At 35.1% G+C, this 22,439-nt stretch overlaps 1 protein-coding gene across 1 annotated transcript in view; it reads left to right on the top strand.

Moving 5' to 3' along the window:
• Positions 1–22,439, top strand: part of SPIDR (scaffold protein involved in DNA repair) — a 90,011-nt gene that overhangs the window by 12,032 nt on the left and 55,540 nt on the right. The window contains exons 2-3 of the mRNA XM_029284067.1: positions 2,762–2,978; positions 7,093–7,358. Of these exons, the coding sequence (XP_029139900.1) occupies positions 2,862–2,978; positions 7,093–7,358 (383 nt within the window). The 5' untranslated portion in view covers positions 2,762–2,861. The remainder of the gene's footprint in view (positions 1–2,761; positions 2,979–7,092; positions 7,359–22,439) is intronic.

Raw genomic sequence — 22,439 nt, 5'->3', positions numbered from 1 at the left:
AAATCACAGAATCATAAAAAATACTCATATATATGAAGAACAGTTGCAGGAATTGGATATGTCTGGTTTAATGGAAAGAAGGCCTAGGGGTGGTCTGATAGCAGTCTTCCAGTATTTGAGGGGCTGCCACAAGGAAGAGGGTGGAGTCAAGCTATTCTCCAAAGCACCTGAAGGTAGAACAAGAAACAATGGATGGAAGCTGATCAAGGAGAGAACCAACCTAGGACTAAGGAGAAATTTCCTGACAGAACAATTAATCAGTGGAATGACTTACCATCAGAAGTTGTGGGTATTCCATCACTATAAGAAGAGATTGGACAGCCATTCTGAAATGTTATAGGGCAGTGATGGCAAACCTTTTAGACACCGAGTGCCAAAAAACCACCCCGTCCCCCCGCCCCTGCTCGCCACAGGGCCACCTACCGCCTCCATGGCCCACCGCAGCAGATCGCCCAGGCACCCCTGCAGCGCCATGGTGGCCATGCACTCTGCCTGCACCCCGCAGCATCATCTGCGCGTGATGGGGCACGAAGGTGGAGTCTTGTCTCTGCTGCCCGGCTGCCATGTCCTTGGCTGCGCTGCTCTGTGTGGGCTGCGCCCGGGGCAACTCTCCTCTGGGGATGCTGCTGGTGAGGAGGGCCGCAGTGGGAGGTGGGGCTGGGACGTGTGCCATAGGTTCACCACCACTGTTATAGGATTTCCTGCCTGAGCAGGGGGTTGGACTAGAAGACCTCCAAGGTCCCTTCCAACTCTGTTATTCTGTTATTCTGTTACATCAATCAAGGCACTTTAAATCCAGGAAAACTCCAAAATATGTAGACATCTCTTAATGCTTTGAGGGAAATTATTTTCTAAGAAAATAAATGTTTTTGTTACTATAATCAACTAGAGGCCTTCATATATTTGGATGATATCTGCCTTTTGCCCCTGTTTTGCTCTAATTTTAGGATATGGAGTGTAATCCACATAATTTAAGAGAATGGTAGATATAAATTAATCCATTTTAACTGATCCTGTAAAAATAAATAGAAAGGTATAGGCTAGATTTTAAAAGTGTTCTTAAAATAAATCCTTTTTTAAAAAAAATAAATGATGCCATCATACGTAGCAACTGGTACTTATTTCTTAAAACTTACGTTTTTTATATTCTAAAGAATCCTGGACAGTGCCTTGGACTATAATAATAAATGTAATTATAAGAATATAGGTAGTCCTCAACTTACGACTACAATTGAGCCCAGCATTTCTGTTGTTAAGTGAGACATTTGTTAAGTGAGTTTTGCCCCATTTTACAACCTTTCTTGCCACAATTGTTGAGTGAATCACTGCAGTTGATAAGTTAATAACCCAGTTATTACGTGAATCTGGCTTCTCCATTGACTTGACTTGTCAGAAGATCGCAAAAAGGTGATCATGTGATCTTGGGACACAGCAACAGTTTTAAATATGAACCAGTTGCCAAACATCTGAATTTTGATCACATGATCATGGAGCTGCTGCAAAGGTCGTAATTGTGAAAATGGTCATAAGTCACATTTTTCAGTGCCATTGTAACTTTGAATGGTCACTAAACGAACTGTTATAAGTCGAGGACTTCCTGTAATGATAGAATCTATTCTTGCACTACACTGGTTTCTGTTTCTCAGTATTACAGTATACTTCTTTTGGGAGAAAAGGCAGTGGCCTGTTCATGTGCCAATTTGAAAATATGCAGCTCTCCAACAGTAGCAAAAAAACATGAGTCTCATCATGCCAGAATGTTTTGTTTCTCATCATTTTTATTTAACTTTCACTAATGGTTGTATATGGATAATAAAATTGACTCACTTAAAGTATATATCTTGCTGACTTTAAGATTTGGTCCAGTCACACACTTACTTTGCCATATACTGTACATTCCCATTTTGTTGTTTTTACCTTCTCAAATGGCTCTGTTTATGCAGCTGTCGAGCTGGGGCCTTGGGTAGAGGCAGAGGATATATAGGTTTTTTTTTTACTGGTTTCTTTCTTTTACTTGTAAAATAAGATTAAATATCCTGATTAAGTGTAAGTGGAGGACCTAAATACAATTAAACATAATCTTAATTTGCTTTCTTTGCTACTATTACCCTGTAAGAAATGTTTGAATATAGAATATTAAAGCGTAGGAAAAGTTTCTGTTCTGCTATTTTTAGAAGTTTGAGTAACCACTGTATTAGAATTTTTCTTAATTCAAATTGCTTATAATTGATTTCAACTTTCTGGGTTTATTCACAAATGTTGTATAATCACATCTCATTAAATTATTTGTGCACATTCTTTTCACAATAATACATTTTGTATATATGGAATTGTATTTTGGGAAAAAAAGTACAAATAAAACCTCTGTAATTACTCTTAGCATTTGTGCTAACTTTATGATTTTAAATACGTTTTTAAGGAAGCAAGGAAATCTTAGAATACAAATTTGAAATATGTTGCAGTGCAATTATCCTTTATCTGGTGTCATTCAGTCAATATTTTATGTCTTTAGATAGCTAAAACTGAACTCATTATTAATTATTTTTTAAAACTAATTAAATTAAAATAGATTTTAATACTTTCATATCGTTAAAACAAATAATTTTCATTCATTGTGTTTACATTTTAATATCTTCATATTGTTAAAACAAATAATTTTCATTCATTGTGTTTAAGTGTAGGAAAGTAATTGATACATAAAACTGAAGTAGATTCTCATTCAAATAATTTGAAAGTTAACAAAATATATCCATTGTTTCAGGCAAAAACTCTTTCTGCAGAATGAAAATATTCCAGTTATCTTGAATACATATTTCAGTCAAAAGGTCACTCTTAAAGCATCAACAGATATATCTACTGATATGGACAAGCCCCTCTTGCAAGAGCCACTGCTTGCTAAAAGGAATGTATCTTTAGCCTGGATATTTAATTTATATGATATAAAAGACAGTTGCTCTTTAATACCTGCAGTTAATCAGGTAAAGTTTATTTTGTGATTTAATGCTTTATAATAAATTGATGAATACATTTTTGAAAATAATGAACACATGAATTTGTGTATGTTCCCATTTGAGCAAATTTGAATGTTTGAAAGGAACAGGTTTCATATAATTTTTACAAGCATCCCCCCCCCCCGCAGTCTCTAGTACAAGTGGTCTTCATTTAATGATCACTTGTTCAGCAATTATTGAAACTCATGGGCAGCGGGGGGGGGCTGAAAGAATTGTACTTATGACTGGTTCTGATAGCTCTGGCCATCGCAGCATGTCTGCGGTCCTGTGGTTGCCATTTGTGATTTTATGTCTTTTATTTATTTGACAGATTTTTAAAATCCCATCTTTATTACTTTATAAGTAACTCAGGGTGGCAGAAATACCTAATACTCCTTTTTCCTCCTGTTTTCCTCACAACCCTGTGAGGTCGGTTCGACTCTCAGTGAGTGGCCTACAATCATCCAGCTGGTTTTCATACCTAAAGTGGGAGTAAATATAGTCTCCACAGTTTCTAGGTGAGCACTGCCAACAGTGAAAAACAACCTGAAATCTTTTAGGGGCAAAAATAACAATAAAAAACTTACAATAACATGGTTGCATAAGTGTACACATCCTCTTATAAGCAGGGATGTCTCTATGTTCAGAATTAACCAGTCACATTCAAACTAATGTTAAATAGAAGTCAGCACACACCTGCCATCAATTAAAGTGACTCTGATCAAGCCCATATAAATTTCAGCTATTCTGTAGGATTTGTTTGACATATACAGGTAGTCCTTGACTTATAACAGTTTGTTTAGTGGCTGTTCGAAGTTAAGATGGCACTGAAAAAAGATTCACTTAACAACTATATTACTAATTTAACTGCAGTAATTCACAAATATGGCAAGAAAGTTCTTAAATGGGGCAAAGTTTACTTAACAATGAACAAATTGTTCAGAAATTTGGGATTCAGTTGTCATAAGTGGAGGACTACCTATACTTATTTGCCTCTGGCAGCAAAAGCCATGGTCTACAAAAAACTTACAAAACATCAAACGGATCTCCTTGTTGGAAGATATCAATCAGGAGAAGGATATAAAGAATATTCCAAGCATTGGATATACCGTGGAACACAATGAGGACAGGCATTAACAAGTAGAGAAAATATGACACAACAGTGACATTACCAAGAATTGGATGCCCCTCTAACCTGATTTAAAAAAAAAAGAAAACTGGTCTGAAAAGCTGCCAAGAGGCTATAGCAACATTAGAGGAGCTGCAGGAATATCTGGCAAGTACTGGTTGTGTACTACATGTGACAACAATTTCCATAGTCTTCATATATCTGGCCTTGGGGTAGGGTAGCAAGAGGGCAGCCTTTCCTTCTTAAAAAAAAAATCCAAGCGTGGCTACAGTTTGCAAAAATTTACATCAAATCCAACAAAAGCATGAGGGAAAATGTGTTATGATACTAAGGTTGAACTTTTGGACTACAATTCCAAAAAGTATGTTTGGCATAAAAATAATTGCTCATCACCAAAAGTACACTATATTCATAGTGAAGCATGGTGGTGGCAGCATTATGCTTTGGGGCTATTTTTATTCAGCTGGAACTGAGACTTAAGTCAAGATGGAAGAAATTATGAACTGTTCCAAATAGTAATCAGTTTTGAGGCAAAATCTTCAGTTCTCTGTTAAAATGCCGAAGATGAATAGGAATTTCATTTTTCAGTAGGACAATGACCCAAATCAAATCTCCAAATAAACAAAAGAATAGATCAAAGTTTTGGAGTGGTGTAACCAGAGCCTGGGCCTGAATCCAATTGAAAATCTGGGGTGACCCAAAGAGGGCTGTGCACAGCAGATGCCCTTGCAGTCTGACAAATTTGGACCACTTTTGCAAGGAAGAATGGGCAAAGATTCCCAGGGCAAGACGTGCTATGCTGATAGGTTCCTATCCCCAAAGACTGAATGCTGTCAAACTCAAAAGGTGCTTCAACAAATATCAGTTTAAGAATATGCACACTTATACAACCATAAGTTTTTATCATTATTTTCTCCCTAAAATATTTCAGTTTGTTTTCAATTGAATTATGCAATTTATATGTTATATTAAAGACGGAAAAAATTATGAAGTGATTTATCTTGATCTGATTTTTTTATATCTCAAAAACCTGGCATTTTGATAGGGTGTGTGCAGTTTTTATATTTACTGTAAGTTGCAATAAAAATGCATGTGATCTGGAGTTTTCTTTTGTTGTTCTCCAAAATTGTAATTTATTATTTTGTGATATATTTTAAAGAAATCTTACCATGTATTTTACTTATTAATCAGTTTGGAGAAATTAAATATAAATACAAAAGCATTTTGTAGGAGAATGATACAAGTAAATTGGGAAGCTTTAAATGTATAATTTTCAACACTAAGCATGTGTTTATAAGCTCCATTTTCCCAAAGTATGGTTTCTTTACCAGGAATTAGCACTTCCTCCTGATTCAAATAAATATTTATTGATCTCTGCCTTCTCAAACAGTTCATGTTTTAAAAAATGTAAACATTTTTTACAGAGTGTTTTAGGGCTGTGTTTGTGATCTTATTTTTTCTCTTGCAGACTTTTTTCTCTTTCCTCTAGATAGAAAATGAGTTGGGATAATAAGTAGCCGGAATAATTTACTACCGAAGATAATTAGTCTAAAGTAGTAGTAGATCTATTGACCTTGTGTGGCTCAAAGAGACCTGGATAATAATCATGTCCCTTTTTTAAAAAACCCTGCCTATATAGGAGGACTTGGAAAGCAAACCATCATATCACTAAAAGAATCTCTTGATTTCTGCAGAAGGACATAGGAGCTAGTGATTCCATGCCTTTTCTTGTAGATGGGATAGGGAGTTATCTTTTCCTACTTCTTGAATGGAGTGGGTTTTTTTCTGTATAGAAGCAGGTGGGAACAAAGATCTGACTTCTTTTAAATGGAAAAAGACTGTCCTTTGTGAGAGGACAGACTGCCTACAAAATGGCCAGCACCTGTACTTCTGTTGTCCTGTCCCTTTAAGTCCTGTTCCTAGCCTGCACAGCAATTGTTGGTTGTAAAAGCAGAGCAGAGAGGTAACTAGGGGTCCTGGTATTTGTGAATATTTGTAAACCAGCCTGAAGAAGCCCAAAGCAGATAGAAAGAAAGACTGTTCTCTAGCAGTAGAACTCATAAGGAGTAATAATTGAAGGAGCAGTAGGAGGAGGTGTAGGTAGAAGTGGGAAAAAGTAGAATAGTGAGCAGTACTAGCCTTTGAGTCCTTCGGTATGTGTTGCTGAGGGACCTATTGGTTGTGCTGGGTCTTGTGGGTTTTGAAGCCCACTGACTTGGGTATATGTAAAAGTATCCATGGCACAGAGGGAAGGCAATCTTCTTTCTAAATGGAGGAAGGGTTAAGGAAGATGGACTTTGGCTGAAGGTCCACTCTTGGGTTGGATTTGACTCTGCTTTAAATAATCTTACAAGTTTAATAAATCATTATCTTAATCATCTGCCATTATTTTCATATTTCTCTTATGCTAAGCTTGAACCAAGTACTTTGGGCTTCATTAGTGTTTCTCTTAAACCTTCCTGTTAAAGTTTTTTTCAATAGAATAATGTTCTATTATCTGTTTAATGATTGCTCCTTGATGCTTTTACTTTCCTTGGTACATAATGTATAAATATATGGAAGTATTTCATAAAAACAAATATGTATAGGCCTCATGGTACTTTTACACTGAAGCTAAATTCTCTATTTTTAGAAATGGACATAGCCTAGTTTTTGTTCAGTGTTATCCAAAACATAAATTGATTTAATATAAGGATGATATCCAACTAGTTCTGGAATACATTCTGAAAATACAGTTAAAGGCAGCAAGATGGAGGCATTGCATGTCTTTCACTTCTGAATAAATGAGTATGATCCCAATTTTATAGCCCTGCGTTTTGAGGCTATTGCTGCCATATTTATCACTGGGAACTGTTTCACCAACTCTGGTAAATCAGGAAGAACTAACCTGTATAGTTTGGCCTTTGGATTTCTAAAAATATGATAATTAATTTCCCAATATTTATGTAGTAATTTGAGGATTTTTTGAAACAGATTTCCTGTTCCAATATGAAGACTTCTAAAAGTACAGAGAATTGTTTCAATATTGAACCCAAGGTATCGGTTATTTCCTTGAATGACTCTCTTCTTGATGTTGTGGAGATGCAAGGGACAACTGAAAGCACTGCAATCCAAGTCCAAGTAGTTATCCAGAGAGTCTATTATTTGGTTGTTGAAGATGGTTTCAGATGTCATCCTCATGGAAGTAATCCTCCCCAGAACACAGCACCATTTTTAAAATCAGACCTTCAGAATTTAAGGTAAGTTAAAAGAATGTGGATCTGTAATACTGAAGAAAACTTAAAAGGAAATTGAAGCTATCATAAACTTGTTTTCAAGCAGAATAAAAAAAAATCTTGATTTTTATTGACGTTATAATGCACAAATACTATAGAATCTTTCTTTGAAACAAGCATTAAAGTGGCTTAAATCCTTTGAGTTGCTCAAAACACAATGTAACATAGTGCTACTTCAAATATTTCTCATTTGAAGTACTGTCCATTCCAGAAATCTTTTCTGAGTTTGGAAGGCCACATCATTTGCTCATTCAGATCCATTCATATTGTGAAATATACAATTAGGATCTAGACATGGAATCAAGATCTAGCTGAGTAGATTCATTAAACCTATTTTCTGCACAAAGTGAAAGTAGTTTCCAGGATTTCAGACAATGGTGTTTTAGTGAACCTAAAATTAGTGAAAATGCCAGAGACTGATGTTGGAATATACTACACAATGTGTAAGTTTATAAAATTATGTTTTAGTGAGAAGATTGAAGTAATAAAGCATAAATGATGAAGCTGACCTAATCATTGTTTAAAAGCTGAGATTTTCTAAGGCTGAATATTTTATCATCCAGTTTTACTGTTCAGAAATTGCAGTCTAATCATGCTGCTGATGTTATTCCTAAACTGACATTCTGACATTATTACCTTATTGTCTTATTTTTTCCTTCATACTCTTTTTTTTGGGGGGGGGATATGTTAATCTTTCAATAAAGAGACTTAGATACCAAGAGAACAAACTCTCAAACTCTAAATCCTTTCTGTGGCTCACTATTTACAAAAGCAATGTGATGCATAATTCCAGATTTCACAATATCTGCAATCTCTTTTCTTGCTGTTACCTCTTTTTGTTGTCAGATAGTAATGGATTTAATTCCTGCTTACCAAAAAGAGTATCTGAATTATACATTTAAAATGTATAATATTATTCAGTTCTCTATGATGTAGTCAAATGTTTTATGGTAATATTGATAAAGCAATATCAGAAATTACATCAATTTTGAATGAATAGTTTTATTGATAACAGAGTTGGAAGGAACCTTGGAGGTCTTCTGCTCAAGCAGGAGACCTATACCATTTCAGACAAATGGTTGTCCAATCTCTTCTTAAAAACCTCCAGCATTGGAGTACTCACAATTTCTTGAGATAAGTCATTACACTGATTAATTATTCTGTCAGAAAATGTCTCCTTATTTCTAGGTTGGCTCTCTTCTTGAGTTTTTCATTTAAGCATTTAATCTGTTTGTTGCGAAAAAGGGTATAATTTGTAGGCTACCCTCTCATAGATGAGTATTAAATAAATGACATGCCTCAAAACTTTGTACTTTGGAGGAGGTTTTTTTTGTGATACTAGCATATTTGGATATATACCAGTGATGGCAAACTTTTTAAAGACCAAGTGCCCAATCTGCAACCCAAAACCCACTTATGTATCTTCGGGTGCCGGGTGGGCAGACTGGGTGGGACTAAAAAGTTCAATCAATCAATTCCAACTTTGCGAGATCTTTTTTTTCCCCGCAAGAAGTTGAAATTGATTGATTGAATGAACCTTTTTTTTTTTTGCACATGGTGGTGGAGGCCTAAAGCGAAAAGGTTTTATAAAACCCAGCTGAAGTCCTAGGACTGGGGCGATGGCGCGCGTGCCCACAGAGAGGGCTCTGCGTGCCACAAGTTCGCCACCATGGATATATACAATACATCAATGTCAAAAATATCAAAATTATCCACAGATGCATATAAGAAAAATGAGGTTTGGAGATGATGGGTAAATGTCCAGCCCTTTCCTAGGAAATGGAATAGGTTCCTTTTACAATAAGGATTAATTATAGGGACTATTAGAGATGCAGAGTTAATATCTTAAAACAGTATTGTATTCAGGGCCAACACCTTGTATTAAGTGGTTTGTTTAGATTTATTTCATGTGAATCACACTACTGTAGTTTACAAATCACAGTTTATGGTTTTGGATTATATGTGACCTGGACCATCATCGTTTGTTGTATGAACCATATGTAAAACAATCAGTTACTTACAGTAATGGAATGTGTGGATCCTTGTCTGTATCTATTGCATGAATGTTGGTGAAGGTTGCTGTTGCTAAATCAACATAAAAAACGTCTCAACTCTATTCCTTCAAAAATTCTTATCAGACAAATTAATAGGAACATGTGGGTAGACTTTTATTTTCTGCAACAAAAAAACCCAGTTTGCTACTGCTAAAAATAAAGGTTAGCTATCTCATCCAACTGAATGCTATGAATTCTTCATCTTTGCCTCAAAACTAGTCCTAGAAACCCAATATTCCTTTATAGGTAGCTTAGTAAAAGATTAGTTATGTCTGCCCTGGTTTATCTTCGTGCATATATTTTGAATAATTTAGTCATTTAGCAATAATAGCCTGCAGCCTGCTTTAAATTCCACATTGTATGTTTCCGATGATTTGTGCCTATTAGTGACAAGCAACCAAGTTCAAAAGGTATAGTAATTTATATGAGGTCTGAAAAGTATAGGTAATGAGGAACACATACATTTTAATTTGCCTTCCAGAAAAATCAATAATTTTAGAAGGATTGACAAATAAATCTTGTAGCATTTTCATTTATGCAATTCTAAATGAGCTACCTGATTCAATCTAAATTATTCATAAATTCCTTTATAATTTTTAACTTCTATGTTAAAAGTTTTATATGTCAACTTACATTTATCTTACATTTATCTGAAGTCAAACATCATTAAATTTATTGCCAGAGCTCCATCTGAGTAAAGATAGTACTTCCAATGCTATTGCCAATGTTTCAAGGTAGGTAAATTAGAATTGAGGTCATTTGTAGTGTTTGCCCTAAGGAAAGTCAAAATTTGAGTTACACAAGACTTATTTTAAATTGGTATTTGCCGAGACTCAAGAGGGATGAGAGGGAAAGGATTTTTCTGAGTTAACAAATGTTAGTTATCTTTTAATTTTTGTTTTGTGGGCAATTCTCATTCTGTTTACAGCATACCATTTATTTTTTTTCAGTTAAATGTTTCTAAACAGAACTTTTCATGAAAGTATGATTTTAAATAACATTGTTAATACTTCTGAGATGTATATTTTGGAGTGCAAGATAAACTGGAAGCAGACAATTTAAATTTTGCTCTCTGAATGCCATTTGATATCTGATGGAAGTATCTTATAAATGAAATATGTTTTTTAATTGTAATGTTTCTGTATTTCTGTGATAATCTTTCTCTACCCTTTGAAATTTGTGGCCTTGCAAAATATCACACACTACACACAAAACACATTCAATTCTATATCTTATTTTTGATATTTTTGAAGTCCCCTGCAAAGCATTTTCTGTGCAAGACATTCAGTACTTAATGATACATACTAGCAATTTTATTCTGTCCAAAAGATAGATGAATGTTTTTATTTGTCACAGCTAATAATGTAACCAATTCTGACAACTTATCTATTGAATAGTAGTATATATTAATAGATAAAAGTACCTTACAAAGATAGAATAAACCCATCTTCTGACATTCTAGATGGAAGACCAAGATGGTAGAGATTGATTCAAATCCCCACTGAGTAGATGAATTAAATGAGATTGGCCACCTGGTATATGAGTGTGGGATTAACATCCCTTAAAAATAATAAAACATAAAATGTATTAGTGTGGTCATTATATTTGGAAATGATTGTGGTGATCTGTTCACATTTTGGGGCATCATAAAAAGGATACTGTATAAGAAACATGAGTGAGAAACTCTACCTTGCTGGATCCACAAGAGCAAATAAAGAGTCCCATGAAATCTTCCCACCAGTGAAACTGATGGGAAGGCATCGAAGTGGACTCTGGAAAAAGCTCATCTCTATTTCCTTAGCATTAGATTGTATAGATGCCCTTAAGTAGAGGGCTTGTGGCTATTTGTCATTTGGCAATAGAATTCAGGGGCACTGGAGATATCATTTTGATGACCAAAGTCCCTGATTCTCTTTAGCTATTGATTCCAGAGTTAATTGGCCTAAATATTCAGGAAAGAGGCCAAGACTGCAAAGTTCGGCTATATAGCAATGAGACTGATAGCTGTCTCACAACAGCAAAGACATCAGGCCTGTAGGGTCAAACATAATTCTAAAATCCTGAGATTAGAATCCTAGTCCAGGACTGAGCTTTAATATTGGCATGTTAGCTTCAATTCTCAAGACTACATTAGGGGTGTATTTTGGGGTAGTGAGCAAAGGGATCAGCAGAAAAAAGGAGATCCTAATCCTGCTATATAAGGCTTTAGTCAGAGTTCATTGGAATTCTGTGTCCGGTTCTGGAGACCTCACTTAAAAAAATATACTGATAACATTGAGCAAGTCCAGAGATGGGCAAGCAAAATGGTGCAAGGTCTGAGGGACAAAACATATCAGAAGACATTGGAGGAATTGAATATGTACAGCCTGAAGGATAGAAGGGAAAGGTGGGATATGATTAAAACCTTTAAATATATATTAAGGGTGTCAATAAAGTTTAGAAGGCAGTATTTTGAATATTAAGCAAAAATAAAGAACACATGCCTAACCGTAAGCTAACAGGAGAGAAGTTCAAAAGTAATATTAAGAAAGTATTACTTCATAGAAAAAGTAGTGGAAGCTTAGAACAAATTTCCAGCAGAGGTAGTGGATCAGTCATCAGTAACTGAGTTTAAAGATGCTTGGGATAAATATATGTCCATCATCCAACAAAAATTTAAAAATAATTAAAATTAAAAATAATAAATTGTCATTGTTGATGCTCTGGAATTCACTTCATGCTATTATGGTTCATTTGGGGCTCCTAAACTAGGTTAAGGCAGAAAGCTAGAATCCAGGAGTCTGAGAGTTTTAATCCGACCTTAGGTACAAAGCCAGCTGGGTAAACTCGGCTTAGTCATCTCCCAGGGTTGTTAACTGTGGGGAAAATAGGAGGAGGAAGGTGTATTAGGTATGTTCACTGTCTTTTGAGATATTTATAAAAATAATAAAGGCAGAATTAAATAAATGAATAAATAGCCTAGTTTACTGGGTAAGGCAGAGAGAGAAGCATCAGTAGGATGAACTGGACTGCCTAGAATTAAGGGCTTGGGGGTTTGCATGTATATCCACTTATCAAACTGGAGAAAGTTTGGCACAGGGAGAAGAGAGAGCAAGATCCCCCATGGCTGCTGCGTTCTATTTTTTGCTTGTAGGAGTTATAACTACATCATCAATCTGATTGCTTAGAAAAACAGAAATAAAGGAAGAATGAAGTGAAGTGAGGTGAAGACCACAAGGTTTGAAGCATCACCTCAGTGGTACATTCTGAAATTTGACAGACACGGGTTACCCAGGCTGCCTTCCTCTCTTTGGATGATCCTCCTCTGTGGTGAAGAAAAGCTAGGAGGGAAAATAAGACCATTGCTGTTTGGTTTTCATCCCTTTATACTTCAGCTTTGGGAAATGGTGTAATTGTTTGAAAATGTCTTGTCCTCTCCAAATGAAAAATGAAGAGAGCAAACTTACAAGCACCTCCTAAATAGTCTTTCTTCAGCCTAAAAGAGGTGAGCACGGGGCTACCTTGATGATCTGATATAGCTGGAAGGCATTCAGTGAGAGGGGCCAGTCAAGTTGATCCTGCAAAGTCTCTCTGTTTGGAGCTACAATTGGAAGTAAAGAAGTTGGAGGAATGAGTTACACTGACCTTGACTGGAATATCTGTCAAAGTGCTCGTGTCTGGGGCATAAATCCTACACTTGTTCTCCTTTTGCCTTCAGTAGCAAAAGACTTGGAAATTTCACCAAGTCAGTGAGGGCAGGGAATGAATGCAACTTTCTAGGAAATTAAAGCTTCCCTTTGAAAGATGGTCTGTTTGCAGCCTGTAGCCTTTCTGTGATGCAGACTTATAGTATCCAACATCCTTCACCCTTGGCTTCTACAATTTGGTAACATCTGGAAGGCCAGAGAATATAAATTAAAACATAATTATTAAAATTAAACAATTTTTGTATCAAAGTTTAAAAAATTTTCAATACTGCAGTGCTCAGGCTTATAGTCCTTGTGTGACACTTTTGTCAATGTGAATGTGAAAACATGCTTGAAATATAATTCTTTTTGAAGGCTGATTCTAAACCTTGCTATCTGTAGTGTGATTATGTCAACCTATAGTACAGCCTAGTTGAGATTAGAATGTACTTCTAGTTCTCTCAGTGATTCTATATGAATTCTGCTATTCTTTTAGCATTACACTCGTTCTCTAATTACTTTTCCACAGTAAGTTCAAAATGCAGGCTATATCTTTGATTTATCTAGCAGAATAATTTATGGGGGCATAAAGAATAGGGAGTCTATTATAATCATCTTGTAAAAGAAATGTAATAATATTAATCAGTTAAGGCATAAGCCATTCTCTAACATCTGTTCCCGTATAACCTATATACACTTCTGTTTGAGAATAACAATTTGAAACATACTTTTAAATATTGTGCTGAATAGAACAACTAGATATGCAAAAAAAATGACTTCTGGCCTGGAATAGCAAGTTGTGATAAAAATGTATTTATTATTTATTTACTTATTGCTGCTATTTCTAGGCTGTTCTACTTCAAACAGCTCTAATAATACACAGTAAAAAGCAAGGGTTAAAAACCAGTGACAGTATGTATTATAATGATATAAACTAGCAAGGGTTGATCCTAAAAACCTAACATTCCTCAAATGTTCTTTCCCAGAACATCCTAGTATAAACTGTCAAATCCTGACAATGAGATTATAAAGGCAATAGTTCTAACCTTCCAGTTAATATGTAATGGTTGAGCTATCTATGGAGTTCATATAAATGGATATAAGGGTAGATTTTGACTAGTCAGTTAATAACACTATAGAACAATTTGATTATTTTTCTTAATCATATCTCTCTATCTTTTTTAAAGATAGTTCTTATCCCATCTTTATTATTTTAATAAATAACTCAAACCATCAAACATATCTAATACTCCTTCCCCACAACACCAACCCTGTAAGATGAGTTGGGATGAGAGACAGTGACTGGCCCAAAGTCACCCAGCTGGCTTTCATGCCTAAGGTGGGACTAGAACTCACAGTGTACTAGTTTCTAGCCTTGTATCTTAGCGGTTTGGTCCAGTAGTTATCTGTGGGTGGGGGGAAACAAGAGGAAGTAGTAGGTGCACCACCCTGAACTCACAAAGGAAAACTAGGATGTATGTGTGTTTGTGTGTGTATATGGTGTTTGTGTATAATACTATGTACATAAAATTTCATATATATAAAACTTTTAGTTTACCGTGTTGCTTATATTGTGTCAACTTCTTACGGAAGTATGGTCTGACTCAGTTTCTGCTTTCAGATGTACAGATTGTTAGACTTGCCAGACTCAAACTATGGTGGCAGTTTTTATCACTAAGATCTGTTATCTTAAAGAATGCCTGTCTTTAAAAAGATATTCATATGCCTCACTGCCACCTATCACATTCTTTGAAGGTCCCCAAGTCTTCTGAACAGATTTTTGAGGAAGTCAAGAATAGGAAAGATGGGAGTGCAGGGGGAAATCTATGAGCATTACCTCTTCTCCATTTTGCCAGCAGATTTTAGAAGACTTTTATTTATAAAAAAGTGAAGAACAAATACAAGAGTATGTCTGAAACTAGATTGCAAGTATAATAAAATAAGCAATGGATGAATTTGCACAAACTGTGCCAAGGTTTAATATCACTACCCTTCAGCATTGATTTCTTTGCACTTTCAACAAACTGTACATTTAAATGTTATGTCAGAGCAGACCCATGGGCTAAAAACATCAATTGTACTTCAACTGAAGGTTTTCCTTAATTTGAATATGCATGTGTGAAAACGATTTAAAATATTTAAGTATCCAGAGATACTTCCCATGTTTTGTTATGTTGAATTATTTATCTTAATAATGGATATTTTTGTGTGAGAGTTTTTGGCTGCTAGCTGAGCTTAGTTTTCCATATATAATTATGTTTAATTAAATTGATAATATCTTGTCATGTCTTAGGCAGATAAAAATGAGGATGGGTCATAAGATGAATGGCTTTTCTTACATGTATCCCAAACTGAGACGCTTTATTTTCCTCTATTCCAGTTTCTTTTCATTTCTTTCCTTTTCTTTTCTTTTAACTCAGTGTTTCTTTAAAAAAGGAAATAAAACTGTCTCAGTCGTAGATTCCATATTGAATACAGATATGAATCATTATTAATTTTTGTTTTATCAGCTGAAGTTTTTAGTCTGCAAACTAAAATCTGCATCAGCTAATATACTAGCAACAAATAGTTTATATCCTGTTAGTAACTTTGTCCATAGAATTTCAACTTTGAAGCATTCAAGACTTGGAAATCTTTTGAGGCAGGTGAAAAAAATTACTTGATTATGAAACTGACATACACCTTTACATACTATGTATAGCATACAGCATGCATTCTAGATACAGTGAAAATACTGTGTTTCTATTGCCTTCATAAAGCAATAAATGGCAATTCAAGCATTGTTTTCTTCACTTTAAAGAATAAAATGATCAGAAATAGCAGTAGGGCTCCTATAATTTGGGATCATCTGTAATGTTTCTACAATCAACATTAGAAGTTGTAAAATAGAAGTTGTAAAAGTTATGTTAATTTTTTGCTTCACCTGATTACCATGTTGTTCTAAAAGTGAAAGCTACTTATACTTTTTTCTACCCTATTCTAGAAACTCCAGTATAGAAGAATGACATACAGTACATTGTAAAAATAACCTCAATGTTTCCCAGAAAATGTATCACTTTATACCGAGAACTGACAAACATTTCCATATTACCTCTGTAATATGATATGCCATAGAGTATTACTGAAGCAACATGGAGGGAAAATACACCTTTCCAAGTTCTGAAAAAGTGTGATCAACTCCCAAGACATAGAAATAGGTTCTGCTTCATAAAGCTAAATAAATATGGGCACTATTTGGTGCTCTAGAACTGTGTAACAAAATAACAATGGTATAAGATCAGAAAGAATGTGCTCAGATTTCAACCTTGTCAAAGTAAAGGGTGTGTAATGAATGGCAAACCACCCTTAGGCTGGCAAAAACTTGGCTGAAGCTTCCTGGAAAATTCAACATGGCAAAGCTAGTAAAAAATCTGAAGCCACTTCAGTCAGAATTGATTCCAATTACTAGGCTGCTGATATTTCTTATATACCCTCTTGAATTTAAGTCCAGCACCATTTCCTTCTGTTCTTTCCAAGGCTTAACAGAAGCCCTGCTTTGGATTTCTCACACTCAGTGCTAAATGATAGTTATTGACATTTTCAGGATTCCTGCTCCGAGAAAATCTGTCTCCCAACATACCATCTGTAATGCACAGACACAGTACAGATTTCTTATATTTGGCAGCATGCCTTAAAATAAAATTATGAACTCTAATTTCCCAGTTAAAGGAAATTTATGTACAGGTGTAAATTGTCTGAAATAGTTACCAATCTCTAAATGTACACCCTTCCTGATGATTTTCATCCTTCCTTCCCATAGTTAATTCCAGCTAGTGACAACAGAGAGAATTTGTTATGTTATGAGCTAATATGTTCCCTAAATGGCTAAAAGAAATTACAAACAAAGGCAATCTAACTCTAAATAACTGGAAGAAATTACAAACAAAGGCAATCATGGCCTCTTAGAACCCTTGAAATAATATGGAAGGAATCATTTCGTTTTGTCCTCAATTCAGGACAATTTTCAGGACAATTTTCACAAGCCCATGAGTATAATTGGCATTTTTTGGTATTCCTCTGAGTAGAGACTCATGCATTACTATTATACTTCTCTTATAAGGTAGAGTTACATTATCTTTGCTTTAAGAGATCTGTTATTTTATCACTGTTTGTATCTTATTTTCTTTTAGTGGATGCTAACAGTCTCTTCTGTGAAAATCATTTTTACATTCCAGTTGTATAAAATATATTCTAGCTTTTTTGCTTCTGGTTAGTGTCATCCGCTGTAGCATCCAGTTTCTTTGATCTGATTGGTCCTTCATCATCAAAGTGGTCACTTGCTGTCCCTGTCTTTTGACTTTTTCTACAGTGATTGCTACAAGCACTTGTTGCAATATATAGTAGTTCATTCTTTGACAGGAATGCAAACACATCACAGACATTGCAGATCACAACTGCATAATGTATTCCAGTTTATTTTTCCACCTTTGCTTCTTTCCTCATACTAATAGAAAGACTTATATTTCTTCTTGTGTCCTTCAAAGACACTGAATTAGTGATTTAAAGGGAATATTTATTAGGCTTTCCCCCTTAAACTACACTTGCATATTTCTGCTAGCTCTTTCTCTATTTACATATATGTTATTAAAATTAGACCAAATGTAGTTGTACCTCTCCACATCATAACATGCCAGAGAACATAGAGGTTTATACTGCCTGCACCATATACAATGCATGTAGTATGATTTATTGTACATTTGTTTGTACTTGTTTACTTCTTCCTACAATTTGCTACAATTCAGAAGTTCTACTATTTGATTAGTAGAAGGGTGAACGATTGGGGTGAGAGAACATAGAAAAGATTTTATAGAAGAGATGTATTTCTTTTACTTTCATTGCTATAGGATCAAATTGCTGCCATTTTTACCAATCCATAATGTTTTAACTAAAAATAATTTGATTTCAGTGATTTCAGCCTACATCCTCTTTAAAATAATCAAAATAATTATTTAGTTGTTCAAAGCATTTATATTCGGCAGGTAGTCCTTGATTTACGACCACAATTGAGCCCAAAATTTCTGTTGCTAAGTGAGATAGTTGTTAAATGAATGTTACTTCATTTTATAACTTTTCTTGCCACACTTGTTAAGTGAATCACTGCAGTTGTTAAGTTAGTAACATGGTTATGTGAATACAGCTTTACCCATTGACTTCGCTTGTCAGAAGGTTGCAAAAGGGGATCAGATGACCTCGGGACACTGCAACTGTCATACATATGAACCAGTTGCCGAGTGTCTGCATTTTAATCACGTGACCATGGAGATGCTGCAATGGTTGTAAATGTGGAAACCAGTCATAAATCACTTTTTTCAATGCTGTTGTAACTTTGAATGGTCATAATGGAACTGTTGTAAATCGAAGACTACCTGTATTCTTTAGCCAGGTACATTCCCAGAAGAGTTTGCATCTCAGTAAAAAGAAACGTATCTTCTAGCAAATGTTGCCACGGTCAACATTTGTATCATGCAAAATTAGTATTTTGTTCTGCGATCCAAGTCTGCATAAAGGTGCAGTTTGTAAGTTTTAAAAATAGAAAATAATTTGTCACGATATGGTTATGATATAACAGACAAAGTAAATGCTTCATAACTGCAGAAGAGCAAGGAAATAAAAATAGTATTCTGTACTTCTAAAATTAAAGGCATTAAGCCTTTAATTTCTGCATTTAGTGAAGTATCATATTTTGTGATATTTGAAACTAGTACAGACTGAATCACTTTTGTCTTCAGATTAGTTTTTCCCCAATACTGTGTTAATTCCCCTCCCCTTTCACCAAAGCACACTTTTACTTCCTGGTCTTATTTGCTATAGAAAAGCACATATTTCAAGTCTCTCAATAATATCCAATGCCTGAGCCAAAGGATCATGTGATTTCTCTCTCCCCGTTTTCCCCCATGATCAGTGTGTGTCTCTGCACATGCTGTTCAGTAAACAAACTTCAAGGAACCAGACCAAGCTAGTTCAGAGCAGGGAGTTCATTCACATAGAACACTTGGAAAGTGATGCCTTTGCACAGCCTTGACGTAGGACTAAGAGGATCAAGGGTGGGGGTAGCAAAAGCTAGTATTTGTGTTTTCATTAATCTTTTTATAACTAGGAACCAGCTGTAGCTGGTTAATATTTGCCTGTGACATATATTAGCGTGCAGACATCTTACGTAGGATTAAAGACTTCTGATGGAAACAGAGTTGTTAGTCATCATATCACTAGTTTACAAGAAGGCTCTTTGACTTGTCACAGTTTATATATTAGAACAGCGCACATCTGTTGTAAATTTAAGAGTTTGATTCTGCATTCAAGAAGACACTTCTTACAGCATAGATAGTAAATGTAATATTGTATTTTTAATCAGATTAAGTTTTTAGGAAACACAATTTCAAGAGAGTGCAAGTTAGCAAAATATTAGTTCAATATAAAATAACTGTTTCAGCAGCTGGAAAATTTACTAAATCACTTGTCTAAACTTACTTGTCCATTCTTTTTAATATGGGAAATGACTGTAGTTCAGTGGTATCACATGTATTTTGTTAACAGCAGGGAGCAGGTTCAGTATGTGCTGAAGAGCAGCTGCCAGTCAATCAGTACAGGCAGTCCTTGTTTGGCAACTGCCTTCTTTAGTGACCATTCAAAGTTATGACTGTGATGAAAAATAACTTTATGAGCAGTCCTCATATTTATGACCTGAAGAGCAAAGGAAAACAGAAATAAGACAATAAGCATAGTCAGTGTTTTACCGCTTAACAACTGAGTTGTTGGACCCAATTGAGATAGCTAAACAAGGACTACCTATACCAGGGGTCCTCAACCTTGGCAACTTTAAGACTTGTGGACTTCAATTCCCAGAATTCCTCAGCCAGCTTTGCTGGCTGAGGAATTCTGGGAGTTGAAGTCCACAAGTCTTAAAGTTGCCAAGGTTGAGGACCCCGGACCTATACCATATTCAAAACGATTTTAAGTTTTCATTTATTTAATCTCCCATCAATACTTTGAAAGATTTCAGTTGCAATTGAACATAAATAGCATCTTAATTCATCTTCCCATTGGGACTTTTAATGTGCTGTATTAAGCATTCTAATTAATTTTACTTTCCAATTTTAAAATAGCTAAAGTGATACAGTCACTAAAATTCTATCCTACTGGGCATAGAGGTTAGTGCTGATGAATCTGCTGCTACTATGTCAGTTGTGCAGCTTTCTTAGGATTTAGAACTATGAAAATAAAAAAATGGTAGTCCCATACGATTCTTTCAGAAAATATTCTAAAATAATTGTCTAAAGTTATAAAATTTAAATTTAAAACCCCCATGGCTCTATTGCCTGGAATTATGTTCTAGGGTTAATTACCTTTTTTCTAATAAGTGACTTTATTTAGAAATTAATCTATAGTGATAATCAGTGGTGTGATTCAAATAATTTAACAACCGGTTCTCTGCCCTAATGACCATTTTAAGTATAAGAAGACGATATACTGAAACGTAGGTTATTATTTCATGCATTTAATACTTAAATAAGAACAATAAAAGAGATACACAAAACTAGATTATGTTATAAGAAAGTTTTAAAATATTAATGAAAAAATATTAAATAATACCTGACAAAAACAATAAAACTGTTATTTAAGATATTTCCATATTGCTTCTTGATTGGGGTCCTCACTTGCAATTTTCTTCACTTTTATCCAATTATCATTGGTTGTGTGGTTTATCCTTAACCATCTTTTCACTGTAGGAGTAAGATCCCATTCCTTTAGAGGTAGGCTGATTAGACCAGGGGTGTCAAACTACCGGCCCGCAGGCCTTATGCATCACACCAAAAGTGTGCCCGTAAGCATCACACCAAAACTTTTTCCCCATTGCCGGCAATGGGAAAAAAGTCATGATACGTTGCAACACCTCACGTGACGTCGCGAGTTTGACACCCGTGGATTAGACTAATAGTCATTTGTTTGATATATTAGAAACAGTTAGGCGACTTCTCTTCTCTGAACATATTATGTTCATCTTTGAAAAATCCCTTTCTGCTTCTGCTGAACTTACAGCAATTGTTGTGACAATATTTTTAGCTCTTTGAACACTTTCAGGAATTGCATATTCTGGGATTTTTTTAAAAACGTTTTCCATGAAATCTCGATAATCATTAATATCAATTTGGTAATTTAAAATGTCATTAAATATGTGCAATTGTTCTTCAGCTGCTTTCCATTGAACTAGTACCTCTTCAATATTCCAGTAATCTGGCTCCAAAAAATTGAGAAATTATAATTTATTCCTATCTTGAAATTGGAGTTTAATGCATGAAATCACATGAAAACCCTTTAAGAGCTTTCCCACTCATCATTAGTTGTGCTCTATATAGTTAGACAGGAAAAAGTTCCAGAGCCACAACCCCAGCTAATACTTGGTGGCCTTGCCCCCTTTCCCGTATGCACTAATTGGGAAACTAGAAGATGAAGCATCTATTCCTCAAATTACCTCTGAGAAACACCATCTAGATTTTGCCTGAGTGACATGATCGAAGGCGCTTTGTCTCCGTTTGGTTTCCATCGCTCCTCTCTTGGACCTTTGGGGAGGTTTTTTTTTCCCTGCCTGGAAGGAAGTTGAACGAAAACCAGATGTATTCTGGAAAACATAGATTTATTATAACTGGTTCGCTGAACTCAATAATAAATTAGGTATCGGTTCTGCCGAACAGGTGCAAACTGGTTGAATAACCCAGATTTCGAAATGGAATTAAACCTTTTAAATCTGTTTGTGGTTCTTTTATTTCTGTTGTTGTGATGTTTTTTGATAGTTCAAATCTGAGCAGAAGTATTTATATAATTTTGAAAAGTGAGATAATAAAAGCCCAATCTAGCACAATACCAACAAAGAGGAAAAATAACAGCTCTCAAAAGAAACCAGCATGGTTGCATAAAGAAGTCTCTGATAAATTGAAAGATAAAAAGGACAAGTATAGAAAGTGGAAAGAGGGGCACATAACTAAGTCAGAATATCAGCAAATAGCCTGAGACTGCAAAGATGAAGTGAGGAAAGTTAAGGCTCATAATGAACTAAGGCTTGCGACCAAAGTCAAAAATAACAAAAAAAGCTTCTTTCAACATGTAAAAAACAAGAAAAAAGTGAAGGAAATGATTGGTCCATTAGTGGGTGAAAGTGGCAAGAAGGTGACAAGCAATAGAAAGCAGAACTATTTAGCTTGTTTTTTGCATCTGTCTTTACACAAAGGGAAAAAACAGACCAACCTATCAAAAATAGTGCCATAAAAAACAGAATAGAAACACAAGTTAAG

The sequence above is a fragment of the Protobothrops mucrosquamatus genome, unplaced genomic scaffold (genome assembly GCF_001527695.2).
Source record: "Protobothrops mucrosquamatus isolate PMUCROS unplaced genomic scaffold, P.Mucros_1.0 scaffold356, whole genome shotgun sequence".
Classification (NCBI taxonomy): Eukaryota; Metazoa; Chordata; class Lepidosauria; order Squamata; family Viperidae; genus Protobothrops; species Protobothrops mucrosquamatus.
This window is presented reverse-complemented; position numbering and strand designations above follow the sequence as displayed.